At 37.8% G+C, this 23,404-nt stretch overlaps 1 protein-coding gene across 1 annotated transcript in view; it reads right to left on the reverse strand.

The window, feature by feature from the left end:
* PPP2R5A (protein phosphatase 2 regulatory subunit B'alpha) overlaps window positions 1–23,404 on the reverse strand; it is a 45,215-nt gene that overhangs the window by 16,130 nt on the left and 5,681 nt on the right. The window contains exons 2-3 of the mRNA XM_064648271.1: window positions 9,642–9,838; window positions 4,843–4,944 (exon numbers count right to left, since the gene is read on the reverse strand). Of these exons, the coding sequence (XP_064504341.1) occupies window positions 4,843–4,944; window positions 9,642–9,838 (299 nt within the window). The remainder of the gene's footprint in view (window positions 1–4,842; window positions 4,945–9,641; window positions 9,839–23,404) is intronic.

Here is a 23,404-nt window from a genome sequence, read left to right on the forward strand (position 1 = left end):
TGCAAACTCCAAAAATGAAGATCCACACAAAAAAGCTGAAAGAATACACAGAAACTGAAAGAGCTAGGCTTAACATTAGGCTTCTATATCCTGGACACTCAATTCTAATAACAAGATCCTCTGCACATTTATCTTCAATATCTGTTATATTTTGTAGCATATTATTTCTGTCAGTTCAAGTCCCCATTTGCTACAATCCCACAACACCCACAGACAAAAAAATTTGTCAGGAGATAGAGCTAGCAAAGGCCTGGGGTAGCAGAGGGAGGCACGAAGAGGCCAGAACACAAGTCTCATATTTTGAGGTTCATCAAAAGGCCAAGACAAAAAATACTGTCCTTCTGTAACGATGTTAAGATTAATAAAATACATGTAAGGCATCTCTTAACTAAGACTGAATTGAGATGGAAGATTTCATACATTTAGATTCTATTCAAAGCTGTTTATGTTCTCAATGTTTATTTCATAACTCCATGTTAGTTAAACAACTGATTAGTAATAATACCAAAATGCAATTTAGGTACATAATGCTATCACTGACTGGACTTCTAAATAAAACCCACGCAGAGCTGTGCTCATACTCACAGGCATGTATTTCAACTATTATCCCTCTGAGAGCTCTAATTAAACTGAGAGCCAGCACCTGAGTAATTCATAATTATAATTATCAAGTTCACTTGAGAGAAATGCGTGACAGTAAGTACTTTTTATCTAGAACATTTGAGCTGACAGTTACTTACACATAGCCTCAAGGAGGGTTTGCTGCATCTGCAAAGCAGAAGCTCAGAAACACAAGTTACCCTTCACTTTCTCCTCCTCTGACAGACTGTAACAAGAGCTTTTCTTATCAACAGTTTACATAAAATCGCAGAATTGTTAGGGTTGGAAGGGACCTTTGGAGATCATCTAGTCCAACCCCCCTGTTGAGGCAGGGTCACCTCAAGCAGGTGACACAGAAATGTGTCCAAGTAGGTTTTGAATGTCTCCAGATGAGGAGAATCCACGACCTCCCTGGGCAGCCTGTTCCAGTGCTCTGCCACCCTCAGTGTACAGAAGTTCTTCCTCATGTTGAAGTGGAAGTTCACGTGTTTTAGTTTATGGCCATTGCTCCCTGCCCTGTCACTGGGCCCCACTGAAAAGAATCTGGCATCACCCTCTTGACACTTGCCTTTGAGATCCCCTCTCAGTCTTCTCTTTTCTAGAATAAACAGATTCGTGTATACAAATTTCATGTAACTCTATTGCATTAAAATCATATTAAAACCCAAGCTTCCCTGTACAGCCTTAATTTAATAACACACAGTTGCCAAACAGACAACATAAGACAGAATTTTTAAAAGCTTGGTAATAGACAATCCAATAATATAATTTTAAATATTAGCATGCTCCATCCTCTGTCTTAGAAAGAGAGTTCAACCATAGCTATTTGATATCTTCCTCAAAACAAGCAGTGGAAATGAGTGCACCCCCACCAAGTCTGCAGATGACACCAAGCTTTGAGCAACCTGATCTACTGCAAGGTGTTCCTTCTCATTGGAAGGGGGCTTGGACTAAGGTGATCTTTAATAGTCCCTTCCAATCCAAAGCATTCTATGATTCTACTGACCTTTTTCAAATTAGCAACTAGATAAATTCATTAGTTATTTTCTACAGAAATGGGAAACATATGGCCAGAGGGAGGTTATTAGCACAGCTTCATGGGGATTAATTTGGAATTAAATTTAGTAAAGATTTCTGTAATAAATTGCTATATTAAATATTTCTGTCGAGACTGTTCTTTGTTGTGGTCACTGTGTGATAACCACTTAGACAATATTGGAAGCTACCACAAGTGGAAAAAGATAGGGAAAAAAAGTATGTCATATTACCAATGAGAAAGGACAAGTTGACCCTGAAGGCCTGGAAGAATAAATACAGGATGAAACTCAAGGACTGCAAAGTCACAGTGTTCCATGAAAAAGCTCTGATAAGCATTTGCAAGCCCTTAAGCCAAGAAAGGGTTAACAATAGGATGACTAAGATCCAACTACACAATGAAGCCATGGAAGTGATAGATGAAATCCCAGGATATTCCAGGAAGATACTGACAATACAGAGATCCACAGCCCTTCAAATGATTGAGGAGATTTATTAAAACCTGAAAGGATAGAGAGAAGTGGCCAATAGAATTGCCATGGGATAGAGCACCTTTCGTAAGTGAATACTAAATTGGCATATTTTGTTCTCCCTAAAGGACAGAGGGAGAAAGGACAATTGTGGCTTCTTTCCATGAACAGATACAGTGACTGCAATAAACATCAAGCAGAAGAACTAAGTTAAAACATAATGCTGTGACATCTTTTTACAAGCTGTCCAAGATTACCTTCAAGATATCAACTGTGTATCAAATAACTTTAGAAATCCTTGGGAGCCCTGGGAAATACATGAAACTTTCTTTATCCAAGTTATTCCAGGAAGCAAGTTGCAGTGTCCATCTCTGGACAAGCCAGCCTCTCACTTCACCTGTATCCTAACATTTGCAAACTTGAAAGCATAACAACAACTACCAGCCAGGGGCACCAGAATGGATTCTGGCCACAATGGATCCTACCTAAAGAGACAGGTATGCTCAACTTTAACTGAAGCATTACCATTGAAAACACTAAATCAGAGGAAAGCTGTTGGATTTAGTACTTTTTGTCCTCAAAAGTGGTCTCTGCTTGGGTCAAAGAGCTATGAAATACAAATCCTAATAATTCTGTGATTTGATCATCTTTCTTGCAGGGACCACTAGAAGTAGATGATCTCCAAAGGTCCCTTCCAACCCTAACAATTCTGTGATTTTATGTAAACTGCTTTAAGCTACCAATTCCACCAACTGTGCAACTCCCTGAGCTTCAAAAGATACAGGGGCTTTAATGCCAACTTGTTCAACCTAGTTTGGCTGTTACAAACCATCTTAAGCATTGCCTTAAAGCAACATCTTTCAAGTGGCACTCATTTTACTGAAGGTCCAGAGTCTTCTGTTGTGTCTACACACTCTGGTAACTTACTAAGTCATCATCTTATGATATTTTAAAGAGAAATGCCAACAGATTCAAGCAGAGAAGAGCAGAGATTCAGATTTTTTCTTTCCCCTCCCAGAGAACTGGCCACCTGACTGTCAGATCAAGATAGAATTCTGAATTTGTTTGCAACTAAGCAGTCACAAATAGAAGTGAGCAAAACATCCATCCCTGCTCCCCACAGTCCTTTAGACTATGCCGAAAATAATAATGCTTTTTGATGGAAGGGAATGGTTGTGCACACTCCCTTTCTTCCACACACAAAATCCGACACTTCCAGCAGCTTTGTGCTCCTGGAGGGCAAATAGTAAGTTATCAAACTCAGTCTTCTACCATCCAGTAGCACATGAACTGTAAAAGGAAGGAGAGGAAAACAAAAACTGTTTCCATTGTGCTGTAGGAAGCAATCTGTTCCAAGGGCAGCATGAACAACTGATGCAAGAGAGGGAAATCCACAATTAATGACCAGACAGCCTGGCCAATACTCTTTTAGAAAAGGCATGGGAAACGCTGAAAATAAAATTTCAAGTAACACCACAGGCTATGAACCTCTTTCACTTTCTCTTAGACAAGCCTAAAGCACAAGTGAACTGATCACAAAAATCAAAAGTCCTTTTCTATAAAAAGAACTAGAATTTAATTATGTCCTGAAGTGAACTGAGCTAACATTTACAAATTTTGCTCCTGAGACAGAGATATTTAGAAGTCAGATGGTGCCACTACTGACTTTAAGAGACACTTGCATAGCCCTTGCACCCTCTCACTCTACAAAAATCAAGCCTCTCATCTAGTTCAGTTATAGACATTTCTCCTATGAATTGGAACCAGCCATATATAAGAAAATAATTACCACAGTCTTTAACCTGCAAAGGTTTTTTCCTGTGATAATTTAACTCTCATGTGGTTTAAGTCTCAAATACTATGCTGAAGACATACTTCTTATAGACAATATTTGAAGTCCAGTTCTTAAATAACAGCATTTGTTGGTACAGTAGAACTGTAATATTAGAGGGGCAGAGTAGCATTTTAACTCTCAAGAGGGAAGAGAAAATGGTATGCAGATGTGCAGTAGCTATTAATCTTCTACCCACTACTACGAGTTGCTACTTCACTTTTACCAGATACTACTCATATAAAATCAGCAATGACCTACCCAAGGTATGAACTTAGATGATTATAACTTTTAATGGTTAATTGAAAATAAAGTAAAATTTGGCAGCATTGTAAGTCAGTCACACAATTGATACAGCAATGCTATAAAAAAATCACGAGATTGGCACAGAAGTGCAACAACAGAATATCTGACCAACTGTTACCAAACAACGCCGATATTGTGAAGTTTTTGCATGGAGAGAGGGAAGAGGATGGGAAGAATGAGGGAATATCTGTTTCTTGCTCAAAAGACAAATAAGGGTTTTACTTCATTTTTTGTCATTGTCACAAGAAACTGACCTGTTCACATTTAACTTATATTTTATTGAAACCACACTAAGAAGTGGCTCAGTTGCAGGAAAAACCTCTTAAGTAAAGAACATTACCTAAAATATCTATATTTCAATACATACACCACACTTTACAGTGCAATCATTCTTAAAAAAAAAGAGTATTTAAGCAATTTAAGAGAGTTACATTCTGCCATATTTATACATGCTAAAAAAAACACCACTTCCCCCCCAAAGTATAAAAACTCAATTGTATTATAAAAACAATTTTGATGTTCTTATCAAGGACACAAACTTACTTAAGTATTCACACTTCTTGCCTTACAAAAAGGCTTGAAAATAAAGGAATCACATACCTGTATGTGGGGCCATGAGGCTTCAAGAGTTGGTTCATCTTCTTCTGGATCAAAATCTGGGTTATCACTAGGTGGAAGTGTTCTGAAAATGTTAGAACTTATCTGCAAGTAAAAAAAAAAAATTGTACCACTGCTTATTTTTCCACAGATCACACTCAGTAAGGTAGTGCTTTTATCCTAAATTGACATGAAACAAAACTACCTAAAAAAAAAGTAACATAATAACCACATTTGTGATTCTTTTTTTCCCCTAAACTTCAAAATACAAATAGCCAAGAGTCTGAAAACAGGCCAATGAAAATAATGAGTAACTTTTGTCCAAACCGCTTTACAAGTTTGTAATTAGACATGGTCATATTTAAAATTTTCCCTGAAACTATGGAAGTTAAAAAAAAATTGGTTTCCCTATATAAAAAACAATTTTTAACTATGTGACACCAAGAGCTGAGGTTTTATATAAGACAACAAATACAGTATGACTAACCAGTTATGATTTAAACAGAGCTCTCTCCATATGTAAGTCAGACAATCCCAAAAATATATCCTATTTCAGGGTTCTTCACTTTACTTCATTTCAAGGTATTTCTGTTTACATTTTTTACTCTTTCACTTTTCCAAAACCTTGAAACATCTTGAAATTTTCAAAGTTAGAAATATGTAACAGTTGCAACTTCTTGATTTCACAAAGAGGAAAAAATAGCTACCAAGTTACTTTTAGTAAGATATAGTCACATCAAATCAATTTCAAAGGGGCAAGTTTAAAAATGTTTCTTCAGGGATTTTTGAAGTATATAAACGTTTGGATAGAAGACCATTCAGATGTCAAAAGAAAAATGTCATCTTTTCCATCAGATATAACACACTGGATTTAAAACCCTTTAATGTAAACAAAAGAGAACGTGAAGTTAATTTTGTTTCTGCATTTTCTACTGTTCTTTCAGGAACACGTTTAGCCCAACTTTTTCAATCACCTTTCAAACTCTTTTAGTCTTTGTGATCAAATCTGTTTCAAATAGCTGCTCATCACCCAAGCCTACTAAGCACAAAAGAAGATGTCTGACAGTTTGCAGCAAATGCTCCTGCACACCTTCCATGGAGTCTCCAAGGTGTCTGAAGAATCTTGCAAAAAGGACTTTAGAAAAAGGTCCTGAAGTCACCCATCTGGCTCTACACAGAAGAATCAGCTGCCTCATTAAACAAGACAAAAAGCTGTTGCATAAACTGACTTTTCCTTTCCTCCCATGCCCTTCATTCTACATCCTGTTGGTCTCTCCTGTTGGGACACAGCAAAGCTGCAGAGCTGCTGCTCTACAGTAGAAGAGCAATGATGTCTGTATGGATGGGCACTACAGCTGTCTCCAAACTTACTGCACAGGAAAAACAAACAAACAAAAACCCCCCAACTAAACCCCTTACAAGAAAAGTACAGTCGTCCTTTAATTTTGTAAACACAAGGGACTTGGGATTCCAGAGCAAAAGAGCAAGTGCCTGGGGGGGGAGAAGAGGAGGGGGAAATAGGAATCAGAGAATGTTAATTTTAATCAAGCCCAAAACCCAAGATTACCATTCTGGTTCTGTTATTTGCTTTGTCTACTCTTATTAGACAGACAACAAAAAACCCTGCAACATATGAATCAGTCCCCTACAGAGGATGCTTTACCTCTGCTTACAAGTCTTCTGGTTACATCTTCTGAAAATGCATCTCTTTCTAGATGCATTTTGCTGAACTGAACTGATCAATACTTCAGCACAGAATCTCAGAGTAGTGAATACAAACATTTCAAGTCCAAAACAAAGGTACCAACTATTAAATATACTTCTGTAGCAGAAACAAACAGCAAGCCTCTCAGCCAGACCTTTAAAAAGGTAACTGTATGATTTTTCAGAGTATTCAGTACTTCCACTGATCTCCTGAGAATATAACAAATAAATATTAGAATAAACCTTACACCCTTTTTATTTAATAGCCTGTCTCCCTAAAAAAAAAAAAGGGGTTGTTTTCTTCATGTTTGCAATACTTTTGCTTCCTATCTCATTTGCCTATTTCTAAGGCCTTGCTATTAGTATTGATCAAAAACATGGTTTGGGTTAAAACTCCCATTGTTCTTCTGTTGGCAAATTCTTCTCTATATCCTCTTACATTATTTAAAACCTTCTCTTTCTTTCATAAGTGGCATCTTATCCCAAAACTGATTTGAGAAATACAAATCATAAAAGGTTTTTACAGCTGGATAGGTTTCCAGATAATTTAGAAAGCTGATGCTGGGTTTAAGTTTTCCAAAAACAGTATCGGAAAATGTGCCAGTTAATGCATTGAAATACAGCAATTATACTTCATTAAAACAAAATAAAAAAAGTCCCTAATTGTCTGTACACTTATCAAGCATCTCAACATTGAGATACTAGGTTCAGTTCACATTTCTGAGCGTGCAGATTAAGCATACCTGACTGCTTTCAAATTCTGAATTCACAACTCTTCTAACCTGCTAGGACAACCTTATCTACACTGGATTTTTATATGCTGTTGGAGAATGAGGGGAGCTTGATAGGCACAAGGAGATAGAGGAGTAACAGAGAGACCATATGAAGAGAAGAAATGCAGGGAGACCTCCTCACCTGCACAGACCTTGCCTATGCACTGCTCAGGAACAACATTTCCTTTTGCTATCTTTAAGGGATTGTTGACTTAGCCTTCCCAAGACTCAGGCGACTCCAAGGAAACCAGGCTGTTTCCTCTGCAAGTTGGAGGAAAGGTGTCTCAGGCCTAGGGGAAGACAAGGGGCTTTGGAAAGAAATCGGCTCTGCTTCTGCCACTGATGCCACTCCAGTATTTTTCAGGGAATTTCTGTTGTCTGTCAGTCCTTTCCTACCAGTCAGATGATAGCTGGATTTCATTAAGGCCAATTTTTCATCCAAAAAACATTATCCTTCAAACTCTGCCAAAAAACCTCATATGTTTTTTTCTTTTAATGCAGTAACACTGAACAGTCTAAAAACTTTGAAAAAAACCAACCCAAACAAAAACCAAAACAGTAACTTTTAAATCTCATAGAAGTTTTGCTACAAAGAAAGGCCTCAAGTCTGACACATATGTTATTTGCAGGGAGATCCATCCAGAGTTTTTTCTGAAAGCTGGTACTTCGTCCTAATTCACAGCAAAGACCTTTTCTGCTGCCAGTTGCCAGGGAGATTAGAAATACTATTCAGGCTTGGAGGGATCTTTTGTCTCAAGCTCTCAAAAAGCTCTCACTGAACATTTAAGGCCTTCTTCATTTTCTGTCATTTTAGGGGAGAAAAGGGAATGGAAATTTGTTATGGAAGGAAAAACAAGCATCCACAGAGCCCAATCATTTGCACAACAACAATAACCTCAAAAGAACAGCTCAACACCACCTTACCACCAAGAAAAGAAAACAACTCCAACACAAAAGAAAATCTCCCTTCAACAAGTTGGATGGGGTAGTTAGTATATTCTTTCTTCTAACAAGAGGCTACAGAGGGCACACAGAATAAGAAAATACTGCAAGGATTCAGGCTTGCTGCCACCAGCATCAAGAAAAAAAAAAAAGAAGCTTAAGAAGAGGTGAACATACTTTGTCCTGTTATTTTCTTATGTAAAAAAACATTTAGGACAGAAACTCAGGTCATTTAAAAAAATGAAATCATAAAACCTCCCCCCAGTGTCCTAGATCTTTTGTAAAACTTAATAAGCAACTGCTGAAACAGCCAAAATGATTGAAAGGGTTTCAGTAATCCTAGCCTTTCAGTGCAATGGTAAAACTTCTATGCTTACTTATATTAAAGATCTGATCTTCCCTATCAGCTGCCTGCAAAAAAAAAACCCAAAGAAAACAAACAACAAACAAAATAAACCTTAAGAAAAAAATAGCTTGTACTGTATGAAGAACTCCAAAAGCTGTAGGCTGTATATTTTAACTGGTCTGCTTATGTTCCTGAGAGCTCTTTTAAAGCCAGTATTTTATCTATGTAAACTTAACCAAAGTTTAGAAAACCATTTACCTAAATGCATGGACACTAAAGCCATTCTTTTTACTTTTCAAATTTCTAGGAAAAAAACAAATACAAAATATTTCAGATTATTTTCCAGTGTCCTTCAGTTGTGTTCCCTGTACACAGAGTACAGGCCTACCTAAAACTTCACTTAAGTATTATTTCAAAATGTATATAAACACCTGGAAAAGTCAGCAGATAACAACCATAAATACTTTGTTGCTTATTCAACAAACCATTTGTAGAAATTGCATGGTACACGTCATCCTATGATTTACAACTTCAGCAAGCCACTTAGGCTACTCCAGCACAGCTCTCCAAGGCCAAAATAGTAAAACAGAACAGTCATATAAAGTATTTACAAAGTAGAGCTGCTTTCTTACACGGATAAGCCTTTCTGCTGTCACTAGTACCTGCATGAATCTTTACCAGAAAACTTCAGCCTAACACTCCACTGCCACTTGTAAATAAACAAAGAATGGCAAGCATCAATATATTGCCATTTTCTGATTGAGAACAACTTTAAAGCTTACCCAGGCTCCAAGCATCTGCAATGTACCAGTTTTTTCATTTTAATTAACCTGAATGAATCACATTTCAGCTAATAATTAAAACTTACAAGTTGTTTGTTTTTACAAGCCTTTCTAAGCCAAATTGTCATTAACAAATTACATTATACTGTATAAGCAGAATAACCAGCAGCAATTCTGAGTTAAATGCCACAAGAATCACAAACTGATTAAGATATTTTATTAAAATTCAAACTATAACGTGAGCATTCTACTTACCATTTTCACTATGTCAGCATAAGCTGATTCAACAATCACTCCACGATTTGTTGAAACATATTCAACCAGTTCATTCAGTGTTGCTCTCTTAATTTCTTTGCTTTTCAGGTCTGAAACAGAGTCCATGAAGTCAAAGAGGACACAACACTGTTGCAGCTTCTGACAAAAAAGATCTTGCTGCTCATTGAAGGTGGCATCTATAAAAAACAAAACCAAAACCAAACAACCCTTAAGTCTGCAGAAGCAAAAACAGGATTTCTAAATCTACGTTGCTGGCAAAAATTTGCATAGCTACAACTGGGGTTTTTTTAGTATGGGGAATAGTATGCTCTATAGCCAGCAAATCAATAAGCAATATTGTCAAATCTGAAAATGTGTGTTTGAGTATGTTAGAATGGAAGACCCACCATTCACGACTTTTGGTACATGCAAGAAATAACAGACAAACATAGGGCAGTAAATATATTTACAGAAAATCAGTGCCTGAATTAACTTCATTTGAAATGCATTGACATTGGTAAGTCCCAGCTCTCCCCCACCAAAAGTCATACCCAGAAGCAGTGCATCATACTAACCTTTCATTCATCCGATTTGTCTCATTCTGTTCCCTAATCCTCTATTATGTAACCTGCTTAAAAGCTGTAAAATCTGCTTTGAAGGAACCTTGTCTTTTTACCCCAATGCAAAATGCTTCACATACTTTTGACATCATGTGATGAATGTTTCTCTTAAGAATCAACTCCCAATATTTCTAAAGGATTAACCCTGAATGTTAATGCTTTGGTCTAAATAATTTATTACAATCTTAGTCATGTAAGGGTTTTCCAGATTTTTTGGCCTATTAAGACAATGTGTTTGGCTATGACTTGACATTTTCATTTCAGAGTGTGGTACCCCTCTAACCTGATATAAGCAAAATTTCTCCATTAGCATTTCACATTAACTCCAAAAAAGATGGATTATTAAGCACTACACACTTAAAAAATTTAATACATCCTTAATATGTTGTAACTGTTCCAAAGTTGCATGAACACAGCAAAAGCAGTCGTGGTTTTAACTGAAAATTTGGTTTAATGTGCCTTTTGTTCTTGTTTTAATTATTTGTTGGGGGTTCAAAGCCACTTCGGCAATGTAGCATGACCTCATCTATCAGCCAGTTGGGACTTCACTTATTCTGTGAAAAAACCCTGTATTTCCAATTTTATCTCCAAATAAAGAATGCTCTCCCCCCTGAAGAATTTTCAAGATAGGTCTATAGCCAGACTACATCCCTTAGCAATACTGCAGTGAGTGAATGATGCTAATAGCACTGATGTTCCATCACGAAGAAATTATCAAGACAAGAAAAAGGCAACTGCATTGGAACACTGAGTACAGAAAATCTTAAGTCTCACTTTAAAACCTGAACAAATCACAAAAAAATCTCTCACGCTTCTCTTTGTTTCAGAATGATTCTAATTGAACAAACTTCATTTGAAGATTGCACCTTTACCAATTCAGACACTCTTTGGTAATGCCAGTTTCTCAAGTTTCTTTACCAGAATGCCTTTCATTTAGTGGTTGGAACAACAAGAGTAAAAACTTGGATTTAGTATTGAGTAATTATCTGATAGAATTCTTTCGTTTCCATAAGCAAAAAGTAATTGCTACAATGGACTGACACGCCTCCACTGTAATTCAAACTGCTCGCTCTGCCCTGAAAATTCCGACTCCAGAATACTGTATTGTATTCCCTTTCCCCACCTGACAGTTACGATCCTATTAGCTGAGCATAACAACTTCAGTGAGCTTTTGAAAAAGCCAGCAATTACTACTCCCTCATGAAGAACAATTCACTTTTGAATGTCAATTCTGCAATTTTAACCGCTTTTCTTTTGAATAAAAAACCTTGCAAGATGCTTATTTTGCTCAGATAACTACAAAGACACGAATTGTTACACTCTGCAAAATAATGAACATCAGCTGTAAAAACATTTGTAAGTTACATAACATTTCAGTTCAGATCTTCTAATATTCTAGAGCGGATTGCATGAGTAAGTATTGTATCATAGCAACAAAGCAATAACAGTGACATGCTGAGGATAAAATCCAAAAAGCCTAATTTAAGGAACCGACACAGGGAGGACAGCTTTTTTTGCCGCTGGCACCAAGCTGATACCCAGACTAACACAGGAGTCAAGCCTACTTGTTTTTCCTCACTACAAACTTAACTATACTCCAAGTTGCAAAGGTCTTGCAGTGAGACACAGCTAATACAGAGTAGTTAGTTGATGATAAAAAAAAAAAAAAAAGCAAAATTTACCTAGAGATTTCAAAAACCAGCAGACAGCATCTGAATACTTCTAACAATGGTGAAAACAGACTAAAGATCTAAGGTTAAAAGCCAGTAACAGGAATTCAGACAAAATAACTAAATTACTACCTTCCCTAGAATATCAAAGGAATTCCTGCATTAGCCACTTTTAGTTAGATACCAGAGTATCAGGGAATCTCTCTCCTGCCATGAATCACCAGCCCATTTCAGTAGCAACCTGATCTATCTCAATTAGATAAATTTCGCCCAAATGAAAAATGGGCCCATAAATCTGTTTTGTTGTTCTTAAAACATTTAAAGTAAAACCAAAAGAAGTATTTTCTTCTACACACACATTCTTTTTTCAAACTTATAAGGGGAATCATAATTATTTTATCATCTTATTATTTTAGTGATCTGAAAGAAATTAAAATTACGTGCAACCATGATAGTAAATAAGGTAACAAGAGAGCCAGTTCTGTTACATCAGCACAACCTGGCTGTATGTGCTCAATCTCTGCTTGACACATTGCACATTTGTCCCAGGAATGTTATGAGAGGTACCATGGGAACCACTAAGTGATTGGGGAAAATTTGTTTGTCAGATAGCACTCTTAACTTCTCAAAGCCTTGTCTTTAACTATCCCAGCACAGTGGAAGCTAGACAACTCTATCCCACAATAAAAATCATATCATAATAGTTTATTCTAGTTATTTGAATAAAATAAACTGCACCACCACAATTGCATCAACACTGCACCTTTTATCTTTAGTAGTTTAACAATCCGTGACGTGATTTTTAAGCCAGTTTCCATCTAACATCTATCAAGATTTACACCATATATGTGAAATTCAAGATAATTGCTATTCTTCAAATGCCCTAAATACCATAAGGACCATAGAAGATAAATTAAGTTCAAAGTAGACAGTGGATGCCTCAATGAAACAATCCCAAATCAAGTAGGATGGTGGGAAATCCTGAAGACAAAAACTTAACATCCAGCACCGAAAGAATTATTGCAAATTATGATCCACTTTAACCATGACTCTTTCTTGCCTCTGGTCATTTCCACAATGGATAGTAAAGTGTTTGTATCTGACTAAAACTGTTAATTTGATTGTTGCACTTCATAATACTGAAATTCTCAACAGACTATTTCTACTGTTTACAAAAACTCCATCATTACAGACACACATATCAGCCACAATATCAAGCAATAAAATTTACAAGGAAGTTGACCTGGAAGTTCACCCTGAGTAGAAGTTATTAAACATTAAAACTGCATGATTGTACAGATTTGTCTCTAAATTGAATGCTTTTAAATTTATAAGGTCATCAATGCAAATCTAAGCATGAAATATTGAGTTAAGAGATGAATCTTTCCAGGAAAGGCCCAAACAACATAGATAGAGTTCACAATCACAGAGCCACCTCACAATTTGTAGCAACAAATTGGAGCTACAAACAGCACTGGATCACTAGCCCAGGGACTACAATGATGTCTTCCTACGGGACATTTATCTCCTATGTTTACAGGCCTTTCTGCCAGAAAGAAAAGATAGATACTTCTCCTTTCTCATCTATTGTTTACCCAAGACCTTCAGTACAAAGCCAGAGAACCTAACATAATCCTTGCTTCAGCAGCAGAAACCAGACTCTAAAGCCACAAAACCTCTCTCAGCTACACAAATGGCAAGTTCAAAAATCATACTTTCCCTGCCAATACAAAGTAAACCCTCTCGATCATTTCCGACAATTTTCCTTTTTTTTTTTTAAAGTATCTCTAATTAAATATTTCTACTTTTTCCTGAAGAAGCTGACCCAGGAAGATGCAGAAGCCAGAGAAACAACCAATAAGTTTTTCCTCTGACAGCCTCTTAAAGCAGTTCCTACATAGCCCTTTCAAGCACTCAGAGGACAATGACACTATGGAATAAAGTACCACACATGCTGTACTCCTTAAATTGAACTTGGTGACAATCCTACACTTCTACATAATTCCCTGACAAACAATACATGACAAGGATCACGTTGCATTCCACTGTGCAAAGTTTAGCAATTAGTGCCTGTTGTCTGATTACATTTCCTATGCTGTGTGCAGTCGTACTTAATGGTGGAGGGATCTGCTAGAGCAGAATGAAGCCTCAACACTGACATGGAGAGAGGAGCACATACATGTACTTTGAGACACCAAATCTTTGGGTTTGGGGTTTTCTTCACATCAGTAAGTTATCAGCACTGTTGTGCAGCCTGATCTTTTCAGAGACACCATTAGTCTGAAAAGGAGTTGGTCTGATAAACTCTGCCCTAACCTACACAAACCAAGAACAGGGACTCCAATTTAACCTAAACTTTATTTTTGTCCTCGAGGGTTCTTGTGTACATTATTGTTGTGATCTCTCTTAGCATCAGTAACAATGTTCACGTTACAGGCACAGTAAAGCACCTTTACAAGATGCAGTTTTGATGCAATTGATGTTACAACAGGGGACTGAGCATGTTTCCAGGTTCTCAGAAACCTCCATCTGCAGCCTGACAGGCAGCAAAGCAGTTGGCTGGCAACAAGGAGAGGAGTGTCTCCCTGCCACCCCCTTGCCATTTATTCCTCCCTTCCTCTTCTCTGTTCCCAGTCACATTCATCCATCAACACTGGCTCTGGAACTTGTCAGGCTCTTCCATAAGCTGCTTTAACTCAATAACATGGTCATATTAGTGAGGCTAAATGGCTTCTGGAGGGGCCTGATGCGCATCAGCTCTCACACAGGATGAGAGTTGGGAGCAGAAGCTCTGCAGTGAGCTGCTAAGTTAAGTTTACCATCTCCTGTGGAAGCACTTCATCCAGCTATAAAGACATGAGATAATGTATAGGTAGGCTTTTTCAGTGAAGTTAGATATTTTTGGGGAATAATACATTTTGAGGGTTTTGTTTTATTGTGGGTTTTGGTTGATTTTGTTTTATATCACTTTAAGCTCCTTTTTAAAGAAAAATTTGGCCCCTGTATAAAATCTCACAGTGTAGTTGGCTACACTGGTAGTGTATAACATTCCCCAGTAACTCCATACACCCATAACAGATTTTCCCACAACTCCAGCTTTTGGTAGCTCAACAACCCAACTGAAACTGATGGGACTACTCAGATGAGCACTCGTGCAGCACTTTAGGCATCCAAGGAACCTTTTCATCAGATTTTCCACATAGAAAAAAACTCTGTTACCCCTTAGGAATAAGTACCATTATTTAGTAGACCAGGACTGTAGGTTTTTCCTCTTCCCCCTCCATTCTGGGTTCAACAGCATGCATTTTCAAATTACTTGTTACCCCAAAATCTAGAGCTGTTGCTGGGACTCTGGAAGGGTTTAAGTTCTTTTGCATGCCATCAGTAAACAGAGTTCTGACTTTCCAGGACAGATAAGGGAGTCAGACAGAGCAACTTTATGCATCTTTAAAGTTAACCAGTCCTTCTACAATAGTAGGTTTGTTCACTAGAGAAGAAGGTTTGGAAGACAATGAAGTAAAATGGTATTTTCAATCACTTTTGAAAGGAAATTTATACTACCTATAGGAGATTTAAAAAAAAAAAATACTTGGCACAGAATTAAAGGTACAGAAGGCACGTTGGTCAATCCTGTCAAGGACCTGTGGGCTCATACATTTAATCTCTTCATTTCAGAAATCAGAAAGTCTGCAAAGATGCAATCAAGATAACAAGCTGAGCTTCTCCTGTACTTCCATGTTTAGGTAGACTATTCTGCAGATGGTCACAGGCAAGACTTGCACTGAAACATCCACATAAACAATACTTCAAAACACAGTGGTACCCTACTTGCTCAACTATCCCTACAGCACACATTTCACCCAAGTTAACATACACCCTTCTCCCATCAATTATGCAAAGTCAAATTCAAAGTGGCAAAACCACCCACCTAAAAATCATACCATCATCCAAGTAAATATCTCTTTTCTTTTGAAATAGCTGAAAAAAATCATAAATTTTGCTTATTAGAATATTCTGGAATTAAGATTAATTTTGTGATACATGCCAGGGAAGGAAAAAAAAGAATTCACATATTAGATGAGAATAACAATCAACAGTGAATTTTATTCACACACTGCATTGTGGTTTACAGAGTTAGTTACAAGTCTAGACTATGGATAATTTTGAAGTCACTTAATAAAAGCACTCCTGGAAAGCCATCTCACATCCAATATCAGATATTGTTTGTTCAGAGAGTCTCATCTGCTGCTCCACATGGCCAGCAGTTGACCTCAACAAATCAGTCCAGAAAATCTGAAAAGCCCATGCTGATCTAACAACATCTGTCACAAATTCTGTGACATGACTTCTTGCAATGATAATAAACTGCAAGTGTCTTATCTAGATTATAAGAAAGTTTGGAAGACAGTACAAACAACCTCATATAGTTAAGAGTCTCCAGCTACTACCATGTTAAATCCCTTGATTTTAATTACGTTTTGAGTCAGCCAAGACACTTTAGACAGTAAAAAAGTACCCTGCTGAAATGCTTTCATATTAATAGCCCTATTTTCTACTGTCTAATTACAGAAGACAACACGCAGTCAGATGCGAAAAGTAATAGAAATTATCCTCTTGGTCCTTAAAATGTTAGATAGCAAGACTCTAGAAACCAGGCCTGCCACAATTCACTTCATTTCTATCATAACTCCTCAAAAAGGAGAATTAAAGCGCCACTGATTCTTTAAACAAACAAAAAAAGACTCACCAAGCATACCCACCATTGAAACAGGGACAAAAAACACCCTAAAGTCACCCTTAACAAAGCGTACAACTTGAACAATATGAATGTTTCCTCAAGAGCATACCGGCAGTTCAAAATCCAACTGAAATTCAGCTCCATGCCACAACAATTATAAAGAAAAACAGAAAAAAAATTTTGTCCAGTGACTTGACACAGTTGAATCAATGCTGATTTTGAAAGTACTGAGAAGTTGGGCAATTTGCATGTGGTCAACCATATGAAGTTTTGTTCAGAGTGATACTATATTTACCAGAACAGGCAAATAAGTTTCACTTCTTACACAGCTGAAGCATGTTTTCAAAAAACAATTACCTTACTACCAAAACAATTACCCCCTACTCTTCTTGTATATGAAACAAGCTTTCTCTCATCAGTAAGTCAACTATTATGTTCCCCAATGCATTCACTTATGTTTTTGGCATACACTGCAACTGTATTTGCTGCCTTCATTTAAAACCCATCAAGCAGTTTCAGTGACTGATCATATGCCACAGCAGGCCTATTTTGAATATATCCAGAGCCTCTAAGAGCTCACCATTCTCTCCTGCATGCAAGACATTAGCCCAAATAATCATTTCACTGTCCTGACAAAGGTGGAATAGCTCATGATTAATAAGTAACAGTGATCTTAAAATTAATTTAAATTAGGAACCCTGACTCTTTAAGGAAGATACTGCTAAATTTAAGGTCGATAAATCCTAGCACGGAATTAAGATGCACAGCCAAGTCAAATTGGGAAAAGGGGAGAGTAATTTATGTCTTGAATGGGAAATTGATTCTCAGAAGATGTGAATATTGGATGGATGGCAAACTTTAACTTAAAATTACAGAAGTTGACACAAAGAATTAAAACTGTTTTCCCAAAACAGAAAAGACAACTCCTAAACAGCTTTTGTTATACTGAAATGCAACAAAGGTTTTTGTTATGGTAAAGCAGAGATGCTTTCAAGAAATCCTCCTAACAAGAAGGCATAAGGCGCTCAAAGCCCTGAGTGTGTAAACAGGTCTCTCTTTAAAGTCTAACTCAGGTTACATACATTGTATTAGCCACAAGGTGAAGGCACCCAGAGAGGCTGGCACACGGCAACTTGTTCCTGCTACCTCACTCCTGTGCCAGGAAAATTCACCACTAGCAAGACACAAGAGATCCTACAAAAATGGAAAGAGACAACAGACCAAGCTTCTGAGACTGTCGAATCAAAAAGATCAGAAAGGACATCGGTATGATGCTCCATGTTCCTGACACAAACTGTTAATTATACTTTTCCCCAAGTGGAAGCACTTACCCTTAAGGAATACTATCTAAAGTGTAAGAGTTGAACAAAATTTTGGATTGTTGCACGTAATTTTGAAGATGCAATATCACCCTTCAGGTTGTGACAAGGAGGACTCAAGGAAGCATTTCACAACTAACCTGCTAAGAATTAAAGAATAACCTGAGCAGCTCTGCTCCCTATTTTACCTCACATTAGCTGTAGTGCTCTGCACCTACGTTACCAGGGAATAAAGAGAGATGAAAAGCAGGTGACAAAAGCTGTGTGCCACACAGGCTCAGCTTAATACCCATTATACAGGGCTGCACTAAAAACATTTTTGATTCATAGGAACCTGAGCTCTCTGCTATGAAACCAAATCTATTTGCACTTTCTAAGTTTGAAAGCACAGAAATTGTATTTACAATTTTCAAAGAATCATAGAATCAGCCAGGTTGGAAGGGATCTGAGATCATCAAGTCTAACCCTTGATCCAACCCCGCTGTGGTTACTAGACCATGGCACTAAGTGCCACATCCAGTCTCATCTTAAAAACCTCCAGGGATGGAGAATCCACCACTTCCCTGGGCAGCCCATTCCAATGCCTGATTACCCTCTCTGTAAAACATTTCTTCCTAATATCCAACCTAAACCTCTCCTGGCACAGCTTAAGACGGTGCCCTCTTGTCTTCCTGATAGCTGCCTGGGAGCAGAGACCAACCCCCACCTGGCTACAACCTCCTTTTTCAGGTTGTTTTAGAGAGTGATGAGGTCTCCCCTGAGCGTCCTCTTCTCCAGGCTGAACAGCCCCAGCTCCCTCAGCCTCTCCTCATAGGACTTGTGCTCAAGTCCCTTCACCAGCCTTGTTGCTCTTCTCTGGACCTGCTCCAGCACCTCAATATCCTTCCTGAACTGAGGGGCCCAGAACTGGACACAGTACTCCAGGTGTGGCCTCACCAGTGCTGAGTACAGGGGAAGAATCACTTCCCTGGACCTGTTGGCCACACTGTTCCTGATCCAGGCCAGGATGCCATTGGCCTTCTTGGCCACCTGGGCACACTGCTGGCTCACATTCAGCTTCCTGTCAATCCAAACTCCCAGGTCCCTTTCCGCCTGGCTGCTCTCCAGCCACTCTGTCCCAGCCTGTAGCACTGCAGGGGGTTGTTGTGACCAAAGTGCAGGACCCAGCACTTGGCCTTGTTGAACCTCATCTTGTTGGAATCAGCCCAACTCTCCAGCCTGTCCAGGTCCCTCTGCAGAGCCCTCCTGCCTTCCAGTTGATCAACGCTCCCACCCAACTTGGCATCATCTGCAAATTTGCTGATGGTGGACTCAGTCCCCTCATCTAAATCATCGATAAAGATATTAAACACAACTGGATATTAAACAGAACTTAAGTAAACAGAATTTTATTAAGTTCCCTTTATATTAAGTCAACAGCAAAACTCACATGTGACTGAAATTACAGCAGTTTATAATTATTAAGTGTTAATAATGAAGTAGGCCATAAGTGGATCTAGTGTGTGATATTATTAAGATTAAAAATTTATTAACTTGCATTCTTCCCCAATCATTTCCTCACCTTATGCAAATATAAAATTAATTTTAAGTAAGATGAAGTTGCTCCAGTTTGACATCACACTGGAACACGCAAGTCAACATTACAAATCAAGTTTGTTTATGTTTTCCCAGAAACTGAAGGAACACCCATGTAATTTTCACATGGCAATATTTGTGCTCAGTGCAATATAAAAACAGCTTTTATTTGAAACCAAGGGGTAGCTGTTAAACATTTTGCAGAAGTACAGAAACTCATTTTGCCTTTAATTTAGCACTTAGCTATTTTAAATGTGAAGGAGATGTACAGGGGAGTAATTTAATAGGAAATGTGTGCAAGAGGAAACATTCAATCTAGCTTTTCAAAAGGGAAGGAAAAACCACTTCTCCCCTTGAATCCCTTCGTAAATCCATGTGGAAGTTACAAGTATTGGATATAATTCCTTGGATAAATAGATAGTTTACAAATTGGCTGAACAAATGTTTCTTACTTTTCAGCCTTCTCAGATAAATAATGAGATACTTTATAGTTCTTCCTATTGTAGCGTTATTATGATTAAATTAGACAGGAAACACAGGTGAAATTCTGGGTTTGCTGCCATTAGTGACCAAACTCCCACCAACCTGACTGAGAACAGATCATCCTGAGCAGACAAATATTCAAGCACTTGCAGGATCTCTTTGCCTACTTCACTTTAATTAAACACTTAGCCTCATAAGTAAAAGGTTGAGCTACTTTTTCATCAATTTTAACCATGCTCTAGCAGCTATGTTCTATCAAAAACTGTAAACATCAAGTATTTAGTAATGAGGGACCCTACACTTACGTATATTCCCTTTTGGCAAAATCTCTTGGCTATTTTTAAACTAAATTTACAACATTTTCATGTCCTGGGTTTATTTTGATCCTGCTTCTTTCTCTTAAGGGAATATACACCGAGATGAATTACCAAATTGTGTCCTTCCTGACTTTATAGTGGGACCAAGCTTATGCCTCTCAAGAGGGTTCTGACATTTGCACCTTAATTTGTCTTCTCAAAATAAAATTACTGCTTTTCTACAGAATCCAGTGATGCTGAAATACACAAGTTTACTTCACATACATAATTCAAAATCGAAGTTAAGTTCTCATTTGTTGCTGCTACATACATGTGGAACCAAAACGTATGCTGTTAGCAAGACTTCACTCTTTTATGTAGGCCATATTTTAAGTAAGCATAGAATTTTTAACAGAAAACAGGATACACTTTTGAAAAGTTTTACACTATTACACTAAATTAGAACTTTTCTTTTTAAACCCATTTCCCTACACTTTCCTATAAAATTTTACTTGGGAAGAAAGTAATATAATTAAAATTGTGTTATTTTTAAAAGGACCAACCACCTCCAGAAATAAAGTAACCCATTAAATCACTTCTAAAAGTTCATTTATTTACGCAGTGATGCACTCTGCTAATTCTCAAACACAACTACAGCAAAAATAAAGCTCTTTACCCCTTCATACTCAGACATTGCTGGAACTTTTTATTCCTGCTCTTCTTCAGATCAGCCTTCATGGCCCAATCTATACTGTCCTTCTCTAAACTTGCTCACCTCACCTGCTCTTTCAGTTCTGAGAAAACCTACCATGCTGCTTTCATGCCTGCTACCCACAGCTTGTCAAGTCTCCAAGTGTGCGATCGTCTCAGATATAAACTTTTAATCGGTAATTTGAAACTCATAACATATGGAAAGTTTTTCTGTTGTGGTAGGGAGTAACTTAAATGTCTTTTAAATTCTCAGTGTTTAAAAATCACTTACTAGAATTACAACATCTTCCTTTTGCAGCACTGTTCTTGAATATACATGCGCAAGTAAACTTTTTCGTTGTTACTCGCACTTTGACCTCCCAACTCCGTAGCAAGATCTGTATTTTTCTTCTGAACCCTATTATATCAAAGGTGACAAAACCCACCAATGTCACCAAAGCTTTGCCTGGTAAGGTCAGGAGAAGCAATGGCAAAGAGATGAATGAGACAGAAACCTTTTCCCAGTGGTACCCAGGCAACATAACAGCACAATTTTTATTTTTTAATCTATAGCCTTTTTTCACCATATCCATTGCAGCAACACAAGCTACTATTTTAGCAGGCTACAGGTCTGCTAAATTTTGATCAGGCTGCTGTTTCTTCCCATAGCCTTCTTACCCTTAAACACTGAGCCCTAGTATCCTGCACGTACATTTCACAAATCTTTCCCAGCTTCACTTGCCAACCTCATCCCCAAAAGTACAGCAGCCAGAAGCAGGACTACTAAACACAGTGACTGAAAGTGAATTTCACGCTCTAATCACAGCCACTAAAGTTACGCTCTCCTCAGTTTTAAACCTCAAGAAAAGACTCATTTGATGAACCAACTCATCTGCAATCGATTCCTGATGCACAGAACAAAACCCCTAAGCCTGTGAAGTTTCAGGAAGACCACGTGAAGTTCAAAAAATCCAAGGTTGCGATGAAAAGCTATGAAGAAATTAAAAGGGAATATGACAAGAAACATTTCCAGTAATTTTCACAGCTGACAGGATTATTGAGACTCCCAACACTGAGCTCATTGCAGCCACTGGAGAGGAGGTGGCTTCTGCCCTTTTTTCCTGCTCAAGCTTCTCTAATCAGTCCCCCAGTTCCATACTATCCCCTCACCTATAATGTACTTCTGGGTTCTTGCTTGCAGAAAATTACAAGTTTTCCATGGGCAGAGTTGCTGTGCCTAGCAGTGCTGCAGACAAGAAAGCCAAAGAAAACCACACACAGCAGCCTCACAGAGCAAGGCAGATGGGAGCAGCACAGCACATCCTGAAGGATCTATACGTAACAGCATAGTAAATACTGACTCATCAGTCTTGGTGCTGAGCTGCAACAGCTAGAACTGGACCAAAGAAGAATCTGGACCAAATTAGATTTTTTTTCTTTTTAGTACCAACAATATACAATTTATTTTTCCTCTAGTCTTAGAAGCAGTTTGAACTGTTTTTTGCTGAAACTAAGAAAATTAGCCTGAGGAACAGCTCCAAATAAAACTGTCCATACTTGGCATGGAAAACTTCAGTACAAACAGTTCAGCAATGTTGTAAGCAGCTGAGAATAAGGTCTTGTGAAGGAAAACTAGGCAACCTTAACTATGATGAGTTCTGCTTTTAAGTCAGACGTATACTATGAAATAGGCATCTTGTAGAGATACTTCACAGTTCATGACAGAAAGTAGTTCAGCGATTGTCAGATAAAATCAATGATTCAGGCATTAAAAAAGAAGCTGTCACTGTCCAGTTTCGAGCAGAGCATTTTGCCAAGGGAGTCTTATAAAACAGATGTTATTTACTACCTATTAGTCTAATTTATCTGCAGTTCCAACCTTCAAAATCCACGTGCTGCTATGGAACAGTAATTTTAGCCTGTTAGATTAAAGCCAGAGTCAGGATGACAATGGTATAGAAGCTGAATTTTATGGCCTTCTCAATGGAAGTGTCTTTTTTCATCAGAACACAATACATATCCCCTCAGTGCTTAAACAGAATATTAATCTGTCCAGAACTGTTGATATGACACCTTTTCAAAAGCACTGAATGATTTTAAGATAGATAGATAATAAAAAAAAAAACCTGCAGATTGAAGTAATCATCTTTTGATCAGACAGCCTGGACCAATAACTAATTCCATTTGTATTTCCTGCAGCAGCTCACACTAAACTCAGCACCTGCAAAACTACTATCTGACTAAACTAGAAAGCAATGATTATGGAAAAAGAAATCTGATACTAAGCTGGCACACAGAAGATGTGAAAGATTTAAATAGAAAAGTTCATGTGAAGACTGTCAATAGACTCTATATTTAGGAGTTGCTCTTGA

Source organism: Pseudopipra pipra, chromosome 3 (genome assembly GCF_036250125.1).
Source record: "Pseudopipra pipra isolate bDixPip1 chromosome 3, bDixPip1.hap1, whole genome shotgun sequence".
Lineage (NCBI taxonomy): Eukaryota > Metazoa > Chordata > Aves > Passeriformes > Pipridae > Pseudopipra > Pseudopipra pipra.